We start from the raw sequence: 18,898 nt of genomic DNA on the forward strand, positions 1-18,898 counted from the left end.
ACCCTATAGAATTGCCGGGCTTCAAGAAGCATAGAAATCTGAATTTGTCAACTACCAATATATTATCTTCATTTTCAACAAATTGGGGAGCTTTTATATATGTGGCCGTTCTTTAAAAAAATAATAGCCAAATCCTCCTTAGATCAGACTTACCCGTCTTAGGAAAGTAGTGATGATGATGATGTTGATGATGAGAGCTGGAATAACTTCGATCATGTGTCTACTTGATCATTGCCGAACTGGGAGCTAAACACAAACAACAACATATTCCACCATCTCAAAATATTGAAACAGTAGGAAGCAATTACCTGTTTCACCATCTTCAAGCTTTCTCAGTAACCACCGTTTCAGATTACATTTACTGAATCTGGTCTGCTTACCGAACCAATCAGCAGCCTTTCAATCACTCTACCGGACGGCCAGTTTCGACACTTAATTATTGGCCGACATTGCCAGATATCTCGCCGCCAATGAACGTTGGAGAAAATAAGGAGCTGTAATATAATGGAGTCAAATCTGACAAATGTATACTTCTGTTGGAACCTGGGGAATTGCACTATTATAAGAAAAACAATATATGTGAAATAAAGAAACAACAAATATATAAAATCAGGCAGTATATATTTTCATAAATTTGATATTAAATATTCGCAGACGTTCGTGTATTTGAAACTCTCCGAAATGGAATCTCCACGATAAACCAAATTTACAGATTATCCATGTCTTCCAGTGTTTGAAGTAAACAAGCATCCTTCATTTCAGGAAGCAAAAGGATCAGCAATCCAGCAGCAATTCCTAAGAGTCCATAGGTAGTAAGAGGTATCCAAAAGCCATATACAGAGAGCCCAAGAATTACTGGTGAAAGTAATGCACCAATTCGAGAAAAAGACACAGACGTACTCAAGCCATTGTTGCTGAAATATAATAAAAAAATATATACATAAGCAAGGATGAAATCTTTATAAAATTTTATCAAGTTGCCAACACGTAATAAAGCCATATAGGAAACAATACAAAATTTATAGTTATATAATTATATACTCTTTTACTCTTTTACTTGTTTCAGTCATTTGACTGCGGCCATGCTGGAGCACCGCCTTTAGTCGAGCAAATCGCACCTAGGACTTATTCTTTGTAAGCCTAGTACTTATTCTATCGGTCTCTTTGCCGAACTGCTAAGTTACGGGGAAGTAATCACACCAGCATCGGTTGTCAAGCGATGTTGTGGGGACAAACACAGACACACAAACACTCATACACATATATATATACATATATACGACGGGCTTCTTTCAGTTTCCATCTTCCAAATCCACTCACAAGGCTTTGGTCGGCTCGAGGCTATAGTAGAAGACACTTGCTCAAGGTGCCACGCAGTGGGACTGAACCCGGAACCATGTGCTTGGTAAGCAAGCTACTTACCACACAACCACTCCTGCGCCTATATAATTATATATTTTGGATAAAAAAATATACATACACATTTGACATATTTGTATGTTTTTATTTTGCTAGAAAAGAAGACAGAAATATCGTGAGATAGAGAGGAAAAGAGGGAGAGAGAGAGATGGAGAGAGAATGAGAGAGAGAGAGTGAGAGAGAGAATGGGTGGGAGAGAGAGGGAGAGAATGAGATAGAGAGAGAGAGAGTGTGTGAGGAAGAATGTATTTTCCAAGGACGCACTTCGATGTAGAATAAATAAAAAGATGTCGAAACACGACACCGGTAACTACTGAGATTCTAGCAACAGCCCACTGCAAAATTACTATGGTCTATACAACTACACGAACATAACAGCAAATGATATCAAGGTGGGGGTGTACTCGACTCGTAGTTTCTCAGAATCGAGATAAAGAAAACTTCATCTCTATGTCTCGATTCATATGGAGACGCTGAGAACAAAACATACGATTTAATAAGAAATCATATTGTGTATACTTGATAGGTCCTCTTCTTACTAGGAGTTCGTAATTACCACCACTGCTTCTGTGAATCAATGTATCACATACTACAATAGCCTGCAATATCTACCCACGGGAAACCCGGTCTATTCTATTGTTTTCTCCAAATTTGCAGACTGTTTAAGAACCTCAAACTGTTGGGTGTTTGGAACTCGGAAAGGCAACTGACGCCCTCTTTGGCCAGTATACAATTGTGCAAGATTGAGCAATTATTACTATAATTGCGCAAGTGCGATAGAAAAGTCAAGCAACAGTTGTTACAGCAATAGCAATGTATTATGTTATAGGCGCAGGAGTGGCTGTGTGGTAAGTAGCTTGCTTACCAACCACATGGTTCCGGGTTCAGTCCCACTGCGTGGTATCTTGGGCAAGTGTCTTCTGCTATAGCCCCGGGCCGACCAATGCCTTGTGAGTGGATTTGGTAGACGGAAACTGAAAGAAGCCCGTCGTATATATGTATATATATATATATAAGTGTGTGTGTATATGTTTGTGTGTCTGTGTTTGTCCCCCTAGCATTGCTTGACAACCGATGGTGGTGTGCTTACGTCCCCGTCACTTTGCGGTTCGGCAAAAGAGACCGATTGAATAAGTACTGGGCTTACAAAGAATAAGTCCCGGGGTCGATCTGCTCGACTAAATGCGGTGCTCCAGCATGGCCGCAATTAAATGACTGAAACAAGTAAAAGAGTAAAGAGTAATATATAATCAAAATAAGCCACAAGGATATCCAGAGGTAATGCAGTACGTTCGTTTCATGCAACTCCATTTAATTGAACAATGCAATCATTACATAAATTCATCTGAATCTAAATTTTTGCTGTATATATATATATATATATATATATATATATATATATATAAGAGGTGAAGATCAAAATCTTTCAAAGGGATGTCAAATATCCAAGTCCACCAGAACAATTGAAGCAAAGAATACATATAAATATATATTCAGTACAGGTATACCTCACCCTAAGTTGTTAATTGGTTCCAAGAGACACGACTTAAGTCGAATTTCTTGTCCTTACGTTAGGCTAGACTTGGCCTAGCCTAGCCTAAACTGCTAATAGCCATTCCCCAGTGCTGTACTTTATGAGTGCATTTTCGATAAGACGGGGTTAATAAAAACCTATTTTAAGTTTACAAACAAATGTATTTGTTACCTAGTTATAATTATTTGCTTCAGTGAACGAGGCTAAACTACTTTATGGTGTGTATTTTAGCATTTACTGTTTTTTGATATGATTTTATATGCTTTTATTCTTATTTTTTTTTAAAACGTGATTTTATTTGCTTTTAATATTTTTTAGTGTTTTTACGATTCCTATATTATTGGCGAACCGATGTAAAGTCAACTAAAACGACTTAACTTCATTTGCATTTTTCTATATATTATTTTTGAAAGCCGACGTATCTTCGAGAACGACTAAAATCAAAACGACTCAAGTTGAGGTATCCCTGTATTTGCAAAATCAATCAATAAAAAAATTAATTAAAATTTTAAAGATATTTTGAGTGTTTTAATTTAGGTTCATCTGTTATTGTGAAACGGTGAGTATTTACGTTTAATTATTTTGCAACCGTTTTGATATTTCTATTTATTTAATTACTAACTGACCCCGTGCCGTCAAAACTGACGGCTAATTGTAGCTTTTATATTTAGATAAGGTACAAAATAAGGGACATAATAATTACAAATACAAGCATTCACGTACTTCCCTTGTACACACACACACACACACACAGACACACACACTCACCCTACCACATATATACTCAAATAGAGTTGTAATGCTGTCAGAATTTTCTTTTCAGCGTTGAACATTCACCATCCTATTTCCATTGCGCACATACACACACTCACGCACACTCACGCACACACACACCAACATTCACATATCCCCTTTGATTTACATACAAATATATTCACACAGAGTTGGCTGGCTGATTTTTCACCACCTTCCTTCTTTATTCTTCTATCTCCCCTTCCTTTTTCATGTTGAAAATAGTAGATACACCACGCGTTCTTTGCCACTCTTTTTCTCACGTGGCTATTACTTTCTCTCACTCTCTCAGTCAGGACTATTACTCCCACAACTTCTCCTTGACTGTAGTATTACGTTCTCTCCTCTCCCTTCACTGATACTGCTCTTTCTCTGTCTTACTGTTTTACTTGAAGGTGGTCTTTTAGTAAACATAAGAATTACTTTTTATTTTTATTTTCGTTCCATATATTATTATTAACTTTGAAAGGCGGCGAGCTGGCAGAAACGTTAGCACGCCGGGCGAAATGCGTAGCCGTATTTCGTCTGCCGTTACGTTCTGAGTTCAAATTACGCCGAGTTCGACTTTGCCTTTCATCCTTTCGGGGTCGATAAGTTAAGTACCAGTTACGCACTGGGGTTGATGTAATCGACTTAATCCGTTTGCCTGTCCTTGTTTGTCCCCTCTATGACTAGCCCCTTGTGGGTAATAAAGAAACATATATTATTAACTTTGAATTATGACATTTATTACGTTTTATATATATATATATAAGCATATGTATGCGTGTGTATGTATATATGTGTGTATACCTACTAACTCATACGTGTGTGTGTGTAACAATGTTTTAGAGGGAATTATATTGGTTCGATTTCGACATCAGAATCAAATTGTAACAACTGAAACATTCTCTCCAAAGAATCAACTACACCTACCGTACTACTGTTGGAAAAAGTTCCGCTGACGTCAGAAAGACACCGTCAAATGCTGCTGTCGTACCGAGCTTCCCGAGGACAGTTAATATCAGAGGAAACCAAAAGCTAACTGAAAAGAAATAGTATATAATGACAATAAACGTATTTAACATTTGTAAATATCGAGTTACGTTGGTGAGGAAGTGTTTGGGAATTAATCAAACGAATGGAGTTTGTGGAGTATTATTTACTATTCTTAACGTTCTGAGTATCTCGGTAGATGCGACGAACTTGTTTCTATCTAACTGACAAGGTACTACCTTGTAAAAAAAAAAAAGAAACAGCAGAAACAAAGCAACGGTAACCGTTGCATTCTCCAACAAAAATTACAGCAAAATCACAGAGCGCTTTCTAAGGAGGTCATCAAGCTTTTCGATCGCCGAACTAACTGCTTTTCATGTCATCATTGAAGGTTTTTTCCATCCTTTCTTTCCGTGTAGTATGTGTCAGGTATGAAGCGACTAGCTTCTGTTTAGGTGGATGGATGGAAGCACTCCGTCGGTTACGACGATGAGGGTTCCGGTTGATCCGAATCAACGTAACAGCCTGCTCGTGAAATTAACGTGTAAGTGGCTGAGCACTCCACAGACACGTGCACCCTTAACGTAGTTCTCGGGGATATTCAGCGTGACACAGAGAGTGAGAAGGCCGGCCCCTTGAAATACAGGTACAACAGAAACAGGAAGTAAGAGTGAGAGAAAGTTGTGGTGAAAGAGTACAGCAGGGATCACCAGCATCCCTGCCGGAGCCTCGTGGAGCTTTTAGGTGTTTTCGCTCAATAAACACTCACAACGCCCGGTCTGGGAATCGAAACCGCGATCCTATGACCGCGAGTTCGCTGCCCTAACCACTGGGCCATTGCGTCTCCACTCTGTTTAGGTAACTCGTAACTAAAGAAGGTAACGGAAGGGGGATAATATTTTGAAATAAGGCTCAGCGTGCTGAAGACAAGTGAATCTTATGGTAGATAAGATTTAGTAGATTGTGAAGTAGAATTAATTCCTGCCAGCGATAGTGCAATAATGTAGTATGGCAGTGAACATCTGTTCCAAGAGATCAAAAATAGGAAGAGATTGCAAATAGGAAATTAACTCCGAGCTACACATGATACTCAGATGAAAGTTTTTGTGGTGTTTGGTGTTTTTTTTTTTCAAAGCTGAGGCATTTTGAATTTTTGATTTGTCAGAAGAACCGCTTCAAGACCTGGATCAATAATATGCGAACTGAATGGTGGAATACATAGAGGCTAAAAAAGTCGTGCTTATTCATGTATGTATACATATGTATGTGTGTGTATGTGTGGATGCATATATATGTATATACATGCATATAAGAACATACACAAATCTCTCTCTCTCTCTCTCTCTCTCTCTCTCTCTCTCTCTCTCTCTATATATATATATATATATATATATTATATATATATATATATATATATACAATAAGAGGCTTCCAAATAGGAAAGCCTTGTGCGAGAAAGAGCAGTAGAAAACTCAGACAACCAAATAAGGATAAATTATCGAAAGGAATGAAAATTAAAAACGTTTACCATCTCAATTATTTCCCAGACCATGGTTTCTAACTATTTCCAGCAAAAAAATATTCGCTGAAGGCCAGTTTCATCAGTGGGACAGTCTTTAGACTTCAAATATACATACAGCCAGATCCACATGTAAAACTAACTGCCTGTATATCCTAACTTTTCAGACCACTGCGCAGACGCAGATTATACCCGGCGACAGAGAGGATGCCGGTAAACATTTCGAACAAATTTATCAAAGAATATTTAAACATAATAAATAACAATAGGGTAATAAGAAATTATTATTACCAGTGGCCTAGCACAAAAACGAATTAGTCTGGTGGTCTGAGTTTTCTACTGTTCTAGCACAAGGCTTTCTATGTGAATAATATATAGTCTAATAACTAATTCGTTTTTGTGCTAGGCCACTGGTAATAATAATTTCTTATTACCCTGTTGTTATTTATTATGTTTAATATATATATATATATATATATATATATATATATATATATATATATATATATATATATATATATATATATATATATATATGTGTGTGTGTATGTATAATTGTGTGTGCGCGTGTGTCTATGTTTGTATGTGTGTGTTTAAACGAATAAGGAAAAATATAAGTGCACAATCTTCCTTGATTAAGAAGCCATCTGTGCACTTATATTTTTCCCTATTCGTTGAAAAACACGCGCGCGCGCACACACGCACATACACACAAATATACATACATTCATATATATATATATATATATATATATATATATATATATACCGGAGTAAACACATAAATGTGAAACAAGGTGGAAAAAAGAGTACTCAAATACCAGTGGTAGAGTAATATGCTTATTTAAAGCAGCAGAAAATTCAACAAAATCTGTTACTCTGAGTTTCTCGTTGCCGTTCATCAGACAGTTTTTGCTAGAATGGAACCGATATATCAATTCAATTGAATTGATATATCGGTTCCATTCTAGCAAAAACTGTCTGATGAACGGCAACGAGAAACTCAGAGTAACAGATTTTGTTGAATTTTCTGCTGCTTTAAATAAAGTATATATATATATATATATATATATATATATATGTAGAATGAGAGAGAGAGAGAGAGACAGAGAGAGAGAGGGAGTGGGTGACGAATAAACAACTTAAGCGAATTTTACACAAAAGTTTAGGCACAATATATTGTACCTAAACTTTGTGTAGACTACAGCTAAGTCATCAATTCAACAAATAATTACTAGCTCTGCTTTTTTATGCGTACACTGCTATATAAGGATACATGTAATTGTTCAAATGCTATACAGAGAATTATGAATCTGTTTTATCGTATGATATGCACTCGTATGTTTAATATATATTCAATAATGAACGAATAATATTATTTGATGTAACTAAATATTACCTTTTGCCACAAAGTTTGCGACAATACAGTTAATTCCGCCAAATACCAAGAAGAGACACAGCGGCTTACGATGACCAAACCACTTAAACATAAAATAGCCGAGAATGGTGGCTGGAATTTCTACGGCTGACATCAATAGAAAGTTTAGGTACCGACTGCCAGACATGTCAATGGAATTTAGCGTCACTCCGTAATAAATCATAGCGTTCACAAACCTATAATAAAATGGTAAGATTTGAAGAATAACTTGGTTAACAGGCAATATTCGACAGCGCTATAATTCAATATATACAAACCGTGGTTTCTATAGCGGTTACTAATAAAAATAGCAAATTCGTGATGTCCAAATAATTGTATATATTAAGATATTTCCAAAATACTACTATAGAATATTTCAAAGAGTATTTACCATTTGTATATTTAATGTTGAGCATTATAAATACATTTACCAGTTAAACCAAAGGTTTATAGAAATCATCGCTCTTCGAGGTTTTTTTAGCAAATCAATTGCTGTATAATAAGTCTTGTCTTTAGTTTTTCGGTTATTTCCATGGTTTACAGTTTCAATAATTTTGCCGTTAAATTCTGATTTGCTTTCTGCATCTCTTTGAAGTTTCCGAATAAGTTTTATCATATCTTCATTGTCTTTTTTATTTGTTCTTGCGATCCTATTAAAGGACTCCTCGGCTCTTTCAAATCTTCCTTCATTAAGAAGCCATCTTGGAGATTCAGGAAGATATCTGCCAAGTAAAAACCATTGATAGCGTATAAGATAATAAAGTATTATTACAGAAGTTGAAATAGAAGTTATAAAATATAGTTTGAAGTTACAGAGTGATATAATTTAGAAGCAATTTAAACATGTAATGCAATCTTCAGGGAAACATTACTTTACATAAATCCGTTTATAATATTACTTACATTGATTATCTCTCAGTGAACTACGGACAGGTTTAACTGATAAACAGTCAGATTATTATCAAAAACTGAAAAGAGGTACCTACTTCAACGCTATAATGACGAACAGAATGTGTGGAATAGTTGTAGCGTACAATAGATGATGCCATTTACGAAGTACATATGCCACTCCAGCGAGAATTATTTCTCCAACAGCGAAGAAGGTATGCATAATAAAATTCAAATGCGATCGGTACTTTTGGGAGACGCATTCGATCACTGTAAAAAAAAAAAAAAAGAATCATAGTAGAATTTCTTTAAAGAAACTCGCAAACTAGGCAACATATATGGTTGCATTTCGGATATAACACCCAAAATCTGATTTAGAAATATATTTATCACCCCAGCGTGCATCCAAGACGCCATTTCAAACTCTCACAAACATTAAAGAGAGGAACATTCTGAAGCAACCATTCTTGACGTTTGAAGAAATTTGGATGTTCCACCTCTGACGGCTGAGAGTATGGCTTTCATTTCTGGCCACATTCACTACCGACGACTTAGCTTCTGATTCCAAGCAGATACTTCTTATTAGATCAGCCATACCTTTCTGGAATAACACAGCAGCTCTGCCACCCGACCCTGGCTGACTCGAAACTGCATTCACCTCGTATCCGCCCGAAGATGGGCACAAAGACCCACACGTTGGAAATTCTGGTAGTGCTGATAGTCAACCTATCTATATCCTAGTAACCTGAGGTCGTTTAAGCAAGTGGTCTTGCTTCGAAGGTGATCTCAGGACTCGTGCATTCAAACACGAAACAAACATGATAAGAACAACAATGTTTCAAGCAATTATTAAATTGGTGCTACAAAGCGATACCAACAATTTATGCAAGACACTTTTAATTGAAAGCACAACTCCTAACAGCATACACGCTGCAAACTCACCTCACAATAAATTAATACAACTCACATAACACAATCTCTACAGAGTTACCAAACAGTATAATAATATAAAACAATTTACACAACATACTCTACATAATCACTATTCAATAAAATAACCGATACTCTTAGAATACTGAACACTTCATGATATAACAAATATCATACACCACACAAAACTCATCGCAATAATATTCGCCCATTGATATATTACAGCTCACATAATAGATGTTCTATACTGGCGCCACTCAAAAGCTGTAACTCACCCATAGTACACTTTTACAAGACTTATTCTACAAAATCATCTCACAGCATTATAACACAATACACATACACACATACACAACACATACGGAATCACCACCCATCATAATACACGATAAATATGCTGTAATAGGGTGGTTGATACATGGTCGCTAGATCTGTTAAGAAATAGCAGCCAAATCCCATTCATAATATATCATAAAATCCATAATATGGAAAAGACATAATACTCCTCAAAAAAGAAAAAAAAAAAAAAAAAACAAAACAAAACTATCTTAGCTGGTATGTCTTCGACTATATTTATGCTCAATTGGAGTCAATGAAGCTAGGCCTGAATAGCTACAGATAATATATAGAAAAAAAATCAACTAAAATATCTAAAAGATATAATGACTCGCATAGCACATATTCTTCACACCTAACAGAAAAAATACTAAAGTAACACCGCTAGAAACAATATAAACACCCACAACAAAATATAATAGATATATCATACAATCACAATTCAATACTGACTTATCAAAAGTTAATGCCTCACACAATACAGGAAAACGGAGGCCAATATTATGGTGCATTAAAAATGTCACATAAATTAATTTTTGCGTGAATAGAATTATAAAATACTTACAGATGGTATATAAAACTATATACGTGCCAGACAATCCAATTCCTTCGGCAAAATAAAAAATGATGAACACAATATAATTTGGTGCGTATATTTTAGCAAGTGCGCAACATATGAGAAGCGAGTCTGCGACACAAAACGTTTTAAATCTACCGAATCTGGCAAAAAGAAAGAAAAAAAATTAGACGAATAACGAATCTTCAAGCACTCTCTCCAATATATGTTTAGGTGGAATTCCTATATTCGTCCTCCGTGCATGTTAATTGATAAACTACGTTTCTCCTTTTACGGTTGATCTTAGTTTATCTATTAAAATGAAGGAACTCGACCACAGCATGTAGCGGAGAGACTGCTAGGAGTATAGCGGAAAGAATGGAGGTTAATCGGAAAGAATATCGCGATAAGAAACTTCTACTGATATCCTATTAGCAAACTAAGGAGAAACATGACGGCATGCTGTATAACATAGCATTAAGATAATTTCGATATATCAACATGACACAACTTTACGGCAGATGCGGGAAAATTACATTATAAAATGAACGGAAACCGTTTCTTAATAAGAAAAATTACTTGATAGATAGCAACCTCACCATATGGCACAACAAAGACTGCAGGCAATATAATATTTATGATTCCCCACGTATAAGTGTGCCTATATCGAAAATCACGGTGTAAATCTAATATTCCAGTATCATCCGGAGAAAAGAAGACAAAAATTATCATAGACTTATAAGAAGGTATATATACATTGGTGTTAGTGCTAGATTAATAAACATTCACTGGTGTGTTAGTAAACGTACATTGATAGATTAGTAAACCCACCTGTTTGATCCATACTCCCCTTAAAATAAGTAAAGCAACTGAACCATACACGCACACACATGCACCGATTCGCATACTCACATACACACTGTACAGTTGAAAAGATAAAGGTGCTAAACATAAAACAGATGAAAATATAAAGAAATAAACGTTTTACCATCCACACTTTTCACAAAATAGAAATATACACAATCGCGAACGCGTGCACGCACGCACGCACACACACACATACGCATACACACACACACAGACGCACACAACACACACACACATATACACACACACACGCACATACACACACACACACACACAAACACACACACACACACACACACACACACACACAGAGTTTTATAGTATTTATTTTAAATTACATTCTAAAGTAAATTTTTCATACTTACTTGTCTGACAATACACCAAATAATAAATTTCCCAGCATAAAGCCTGCAAACATTATAGAGAATGCAATGTTTCTCATCCAATCTCTGTCGCAAGTCAAATCAAACTTAGAAAAAAAGAAAACAGAGAGAGAATAACTTTTTAAATAATATAATTGGTGAAACACACATAAAATTATTTTCAAAAAAGCAGTTAAAAGAGCGTAAAAGTATACAGCGAAAGCACATGGCTCAGTGGTTAGAGCATCGGGTTCGTAATTGTGAGATTATGAGTTCGATTTCTTGACCAGGTCGTATGTTATGTTCTTGATCAAAATACTTCATGTTGCTCCAAATGTGTTGTGACGTCACTGGTGCCAAGCTGTATCGGTCTTTGCCTTTCTCTTGGACAACATCAATGGCATGGAGAGGGGAGACTAGAATGCATAGACCACTGCTGGTCTTCCACAAAATAACCTTGCTCAGACTTGTGTCTCGGAGGGGGAACTTTCTAGGTACAATCGTGACCGTAGTGGGGTCTTTACTCCTTTTAAGAGTATACAAGTGTAAAGTGGAGGCGCAATGGCCCTGTGGTTAGGGCAGCGGACTCGCGGTCGTAGGATCGCGGTTTCGATTCCCAGACCGGGCATTGTGAGTGTTTATTGAGCGAAAACACTTAAAGCTCCACGAGGCTCCGGCAGGGGATGGTGGTGATTCCTGCTGTACTCTTTCACCACAACTTTCTCTCACTCTTACTTCCTGTTTCTGTTGTACCTGTATTTCAAAGGGCCGGTCTTGTCACTTTCTGTGTCACGCTGAATATCCCCGAGAACTACGTTAAGGGTACACGTGTCTGTGGAGTGCTCAGCCACTTGCACGTTAATTTCACGAGCAGGCTGTTCCGTTGATCGGATCAACCGGAACCCTCGTCGTCGTAACCGACGGAGTGCTTCCATAGAAGTGTAGACAATTCAAGATTATCTATGAGTAAGTTCGAACTTATTCTTATTTCTCGTACTGCGGACAATGAAGCCGTCAAGGTTTCATATCTATACAGAATTAGCATATTGCCTAAATTATTAAATTATTGTGTGTCGTATGCAACAACCTAATAAAGACTTCAACTCTTATCAAAACAATCTTGCTGTACACGGTGAAACAACTGAAATATTTCCAAGGAAGGAGAATAGGTTGCTTCTTAGAGGGTTCCCCACAGTGTCCTAACATTCTCTGTGATGTACATTCGATATTTGCTTCTAGTTTATCTGAGACTTCGCGTGTGACTTGGCATTTATGCCTCTAAGAACTTTAATATTTTTGATGTCGCTATTTTATCTGAACTCCTGAAATAACTTGCTCTGCAATTTAGAAAGATCCGTTTGGCAACAACAAGTTAGGGTTGAACGAATGAAAACAACATTGTTGCTTATGTAATCAACTAAATATCAGTTCTTGGATCAACGGTGTATCTTACTAGTTTTACGGTTATATGATTACTAGAATAATATGTTGTTACCAGTGACGTCAAGTTCCTTACAACCGGACAGCAGACACAGTGGAGGCGCAATGGCCCAATGGTTAGGACAGCGGACTCGCGGTCGGAGGATCGCGGTTTCGATTCCCAGACCGGGCGTTGTGTGTGTTTATTGAGCGAAAAAACCTAAAGCGGCACGAGGCTCCGGCAGGGGGTAGTGGCGACCTCTGTTGTACTCTTTCGCTCCAACTTTCTCTCTTTCTTTCTCCCTGTTTCTTGTCCCCGACTTCCTACGCAACCGCTGAGCCTGGATGCGCATTCATCCATCCGTCGATGCTTTCGGTGTCGGGAGTTGACCTGCTTACTCTTCTGCGGGTCTTACGAATAGCAAAGGACCATGTTTCGGACTTCTCCCATCTTGCGAGCTCTAGGACGATGACCGTTCGCTCAACAGCAACAGCAACAGCAGACACAGTCCACTCTTATAATTTTTTCTTACTCTTTGCTGACCAATTACACAAGAATGAGCATTAGAAATATTGCCTACACTGGCATTAAGGTCGCCAAGTCTGATTACTTCGCGATTTCGACAGTCATTTGAGATAGCAAAACGCTGGTTATCATAAATGACGTCTTTCTCAAATTCATTGCTTGATTATCGCTAGATACAAATACTCTTCTGACAATTAAAGCTATTTTTTTAATTAAAAAAGACAATTTAATAATACTTAATCTGTATTTCACAGTTATCATTTTTATCAACTGCTCAAATTTATCTTCATAATTCTTTAAATTTGATGCTACCTGATAATTATCGGGCGTTCAATTTTGATTATATTAATAAAACTTCACAAAGAGATAGAATTCACAAATAATTGCGTAAGGGATATAACTCTTGTCAAAAAAAAGATGTGTTGAATTTAGACAATTTAGGAGGACGGCGAGTACTGAATGATGCACAATAAAAATTCTCAAAGAGTTGAAATTTGTTGCTTAGTTAAAGAAAGAAAACAAAGCAAAAAAAAAAAAAAAAAAAAAAACTACGCAATAATTATTAAATAAAAAAAGCAAAAACATTTCTTAATTTCAAATTAAGTATTATTAATTACAGAGAATAATTAAGCTTCATGTTTATCTGGAAAACTTTTTATCATCTTGAATATCATATTTTCGTCAGCTTTCCTCGGTAAGTGGACATAAGTTTTACATGTAGAAAAAGGGGAAAAAAGAAGAGAAAACGAGAAGCTTAGCAAGTCAGAATTTATCTGATTACTAATCAGCTGCTTTGTCTAATTTCTGGAGGTTACCTTTTTGGTACTTTTCTTTTACTCCCTATACTTTTCAACCTTTCATATACGTTTTTGCCTTACAACATTCGATAAAAATCTCATTTATTCTCATAATTCTTCAATTTTTTTATTTTTTTACATCTTGAATAGATTTTTACAAAGATTTTTCTTCTTGTGAATCAGTAAATGGACAATTATCAACGATGCTTTCAAGAATCTTCGAATAGTTAAGACACCGTTTGTTGGTCATGGAACAATACTTATCTATTTGAGAAACAAAGACATTTGAAACAACCAAATCAGCAACTACTTACCTCAGAAACTATAGTCGACAAATCCTCAGTGTAAAACTTTCGACCGTTATTACACGGTTCCTTTGAAGAATTACTGGTGGGAAGGGTATAAAATCCTTCTTTAGTATCCAGGTTATACACAGAACATTCCTCCTTTTCAATATTCACTCTATTTAATAATTCATCCAAAGTTACATTTGGTGGGATCATAGATTCATTGAAATTTGACGGATAACAATCAAAGGGAATCTTCTCTCTTATAAATACCATACTCAATATTGTTTGGGCGTAAAGTATTGCAAATATTGAAATAAAGACAGTAAGTCCCTTTTGAAACAGACCAAATCCACCACATTTCTCTAATATTTCCTCTGTAATTTCAGACGTTGGTAAATCTAAAGTTGCTGTAAAGGTAAATAAAAAAAAAATATCAATTCAATAAGGAATTTCTAAATGTATACCTGTTTCTTTATTACCCACAAGGGGCTAAACACAGAGGGGACAAACAAGGACAGACATAGGTATTAAGTCGATTACATCGACCCCAGTGCGTAACTGGTACTTAATTTATCGAACCCGAAAGGATGAAAGGCAAAGTCGGACAAAACGGCGGTGGGAGCGGCGTCTCAACGTTTTCCGCCTTCGTAATTTGAGATGCATTCGGATGGTAGGTGGACCGACCACATCACCAACACCGAAGTCCTCAACCGTGCCAAGATACCAGGTGCGCTCACCGTGCTCCAGCGGCGTCGTTTGCGCTGGCTCAGTCATGTACATCGCATGGCGGACGGGAGGATCCCCAAAGATCTCCTATATGGGGAATTGACCACAGGCACAAGAACACGAGGATAACCGCATCTTCGTTTCAAGGACTACAGATATGAAGTTGCTTGATCTGGACATCTTGAGATTGGTGATCGCCCACGCTGGAGGCAAATACTGCGAAAGGGGATAAAGCGAAGGAAAGAGAAACAGGAACTTGTCACCAAAGAAAAGCGCTCTCGACGGAGGGAAAAATCAGTAGCGCCGCCGGGAGAGAGCTGCTTCAAACGCAGTCTCTGTATGCGTGACTGTCACTCCCGTGTGGATCTCTAGAGCCACAGCAGACGCTGCGCTACCATCAGCAGCTGACACAATTTTTTCGGTTGCAGGTCCATAGTCTCTTGAGACCGACGGATGCCTACCACTACGTCCGCATAATAAAGCTTATGAATTATTAGAATTCGATGTATTGAAGTTCGTAACTATTCCAAGTATTGTGGTGAAACACTTGCAGTCGACTGAATGCAGTCCAGAGTATAACTGTCTTCCGACATTGGTTTTTTTCTGAGCACCAGAGGGATCTAAAACAAAGTCCACTCTAGCGAATGTAAATGTTGTACGCAAGTACGCAAAGTAACGTACTATAATAAGGAATCATTCCAGAATTCTACAGTCTCTGAGTAGTAATATCTTCAATGTATCATAACGATATAAAGTAAAACATGGAATGACATTGATGATTAAGTGACAAAGATGGTTAATATTCAATCAAGTAAATGAAAATGACAAAACAGATTTTATAATATGAGTTCGTATTACGTATGTGCCAGATTACGTTAATAATACACAATTTTTCAATGAATGAGACACATATATTAATTTAAAGGCGGCGAGCTGGCAGAAACGTTAGCACCCCGGGCGAAATGCATAGCCGTATTTCGTCTGCCGCTACGTTCTGAGTTCAAATTCCGCCGAGGTCGACTTTGCCTTTCATCCTTTCGGGGTCGATAAATTAAGTACCAGTTACGCACTGGGATCGATATAATCGACTTAATCCGTTTGTCTGTCCTTGTTTGTCCCTTCTGTGTTTAGCCCCATGTGGGTAGTAAAGAAATATATATTAATTTAAAAGACGAGATTTGTTTTTTTTCTTGTTACAAATTTAGAAGCATTGCTGCTACGCTGTAATATCTAATGTGAATATATTATGATGTAAGTAGAAACCCTGCAATCCAATACTATTTGGTTACATTATCATTTCATTGGTATTTATGTTTATAAAAGCAGTATTATACAGTAGAGAGAAAAAAAGAATGTGTTAGAGAAACTATAAGCAGATGTTGATAAACAGTTGTTTACAATTAAAATAGATTAACTTCAGAATTTAATATAATGGGATTATGTAGCACTTTTAAAAATATATAAAATAATACACGTGTATATAAACACACTAAAACTGAGAGAAATGCAGTGAAATAAAAGAAAAGAAAATATTCAGACCTTTGAGTTCCTGAGAAGCAAATTCCTCGTTTGCTTCTTTCTGATTCTTTGGGTTATTTTCCATGTTACAGACAGTAGCTTTCCAATTACTAACCTCACTGCACGGTGGCACCGAGAGAAATGTCTATGAAAAATAGTGTGTAGCAAATAACAGCGTTTCACTATAAGAGATAAAATGACGTTTTAAAATATTGTATACGAGATGCATTCCAGAAGTTTTGAGACTTTTGTTTTTAGAAGTGGTAGTTATTATATCTGTCCTAGCTTGTAATTTTAATATATTCTGACTCTAAAAAGGTTACAGCTAATAAGGTTACCTGCCGATTTTAGTTATTCCAGTTTGAATGAGACGGTTCTAACAGCACGTCCACCACGCCCTAACTAGACACTGCTTGTCACAGCTGACCAGTTGGTAGAATGCAGTCGGAGCGTGAAAGCCATTTGGAAGCTCACTATGCAGTGAAGTTTCGTGTTAAACTTGGCAAAAAACGCTACTGAAACTTATGAAATGCCCCAGACTGGCCATTGATTAACTTCAATGAGTCAAGGAGCATGTTTTATGCTAGCACAAGAGGCCAGGCACAGCAAATTCATGGGGATCCCCTTTTCCGATAGAAAGGATATCGCCTACATCTGCTGGGCTCACTCAGACCAGACGGTCAACAAAGGGTATTTTGTGGAATTTTTGAGAGATTTAATGCCATTCATCCTCTAAGGATCGATAAGAACCAAAAATTCCAATAGAAAGCGGATTAGTAAAACTAAAGGAACAACGGATCGTATACCTAACAATATCTGTTACGTCTCTTGAGCCAAGTTATTAGGTTGTCATGGATGTGATTTCATCGCAAAAGGTCAGAGCACCTGAACCAGGACAATGCACCAGTCTACAATTCCATCTTGGTAACCAACTGTTTAACAGAGATAGGCACCAAAACTGACCCTCACACTCCCTGCAGTTCGGAACTTGTTCTTTGTGACTTTTGGTTGTTTCTCAAGCTGGAGAATACGACGGAGGCGGTGACAAATGTCCTGGGACATCTTCACTTTAGAAGGCGTCCATGGGGCCTTCATAAAGGGGCTGGAGCGCTACAACAAGTGCATTGAACTCAGAGGACCTTACTTTTGAGGAGATCAGAGTTTTGTGCTTCTTAGAAATTAATGCCTCTCCCGAAAAAGTCTGAAAGTTCTGTAATGCATCTAGTATGTTTATGTATTTACAGGATGTACCACAAAAATGTATACAAAAATGTAGGCGCAGGAGTGGCTGTGTGGTAAGTAGCTTGCTAACCAACCACATGGTTCCGGGTTCAGTCCCACTGCGTGGCATCTTGGGCAAGTGTCTTCTGCTATAGCCCCGGACCGACCAATGCCTTGTGAGTGGATTTGGTAGACGGAAACCGAAAGAAGCCTGTCGTATATATGTATATATATACATGTATGTGTGTGTGATTGTGTGTGCGTGTTTCTCCCCCTAGCATTGCTTGACAACCGATGCTGGTGTGTTTACGTCCCCGTCACTTAGCGGTTCGGCAAAAGAGACCGATAGAATAAGTCCTGGGCTTACAAAAAGAATAAGTCCCGGGGTCGAGTTGCTCGACTAAAGGCGGTGCTCCAGCATGGCCGCAGTCAAATGACTGAAACAAAGTAAAAGAGTAAACATTGAACAATTATAAAGACAATCTATACTAAAATACATTTCATTTTCAAAAATTGCATAGAACCTACCGACAGAATTTGATTATTTTATGAACTCCCTACTTTTCTTCTTACTTTTCCTACTTTGCGGGGCTCATCGATGCCTGTGGTGTTCCGAAACGTTTCTTTCGGACATTCTCAACAGTTCCCTCTGCTTCAAACTTATCCCTAATTCCAATGTTGGTCAGTCACGCAAATTAAATCTATATGAAACTTTCCATAGACTCTCTTCGACAATATTTTCAAGCATTCAGTAAATTTCATTAGTTCAAATGTTAGCTTGACTCTCTTCATTATTTTTAATGGCT

The 18,898-nt window shown here is 37.2% G+C and overlaps 1 protein-coding gene across 2 annotated transcripts; it reads right to left on the reverse strand.

Moving 5' to 3' along the window:
• Positions 1 to 617: 617 nt before the first annotated feature.
• Positions 618 to 17,031, reverse strand: LOC115218604 (organic cation transporter protein-like). Of its 2 annotated transcripts, none has more exons than XM_029788501.2 (9): positions 16,893 to 17,031; positions 14,652 to 15,034; positions 11,599 to 11,702; positions 10,376 to 10,530; positions 8,643 to 8,814; positions 8,088 to 8,378; positions 7,639 to 7,853; positions 4,661 to 4,769; positions 618 to 914 (listed from the first exon to the last, which is right to left on the reverse strand). In XM_029788501.2, exons 1-9 carry the CDS (start codon positions 16,954 to 16,956, stop codon positions 707 to 709), a joined length of 1,701 nt encoding a protein of 566 aa, XP_029644361.1. In that variant the 5' UTR covers positions 16,957 to 17,031; the 3' UTR covers positions 618 to 706. The 2 variants fall into 2 exon arrangements, with proteins under 2 accessions (XP_029644361.1, XP_036364376.1); XM_036508483.1 differs by having other exon boundaries at positions 14,652 to 15,031; positions 16,893 to 16,990.
• Positions 17,032 to 18,898: the final 1,867 nt, after the last annotated feature.

Source organism: Octopus sinensis, linkage group LG13, assembly GCF_006345805.1.
Source record: "Octopus sinensis linkage group LG13, ASM634580v1, whole genome shotgun sequence".
Taxonomy (NCBI): Eukaryota; Metazoa; Mollusca; class Cephalopoda; order Octopoda; family Octopodidae; genus Octopus; species Octopus sinensis.

Bases quoted from the DNA above. Each gene is read 5' to 3' on its own strand.
- LOC115218604 (XM_029788501.2), bottom strand. From the start codon at position 16,956: ATGGAAAATAACCCAAAGAATCAGAAAGAAGCAAACGAGGAATTTGCT. The intron at 8,379-8,642 runs GTAGGTACCTCT...TTTACTTGGCAG, and splicing joins TTCGTCATTATAGCGTTGAA to ATATCTTCCTGAATCTCCAA. The intron at 4,770-7,638 runs GTAATATTTAGT...ATTTCTTTTCAG, and splicing joins CGCAAACTTTGTGGCAAAAG to TTAGCTTTTGGTTTCCTCTG.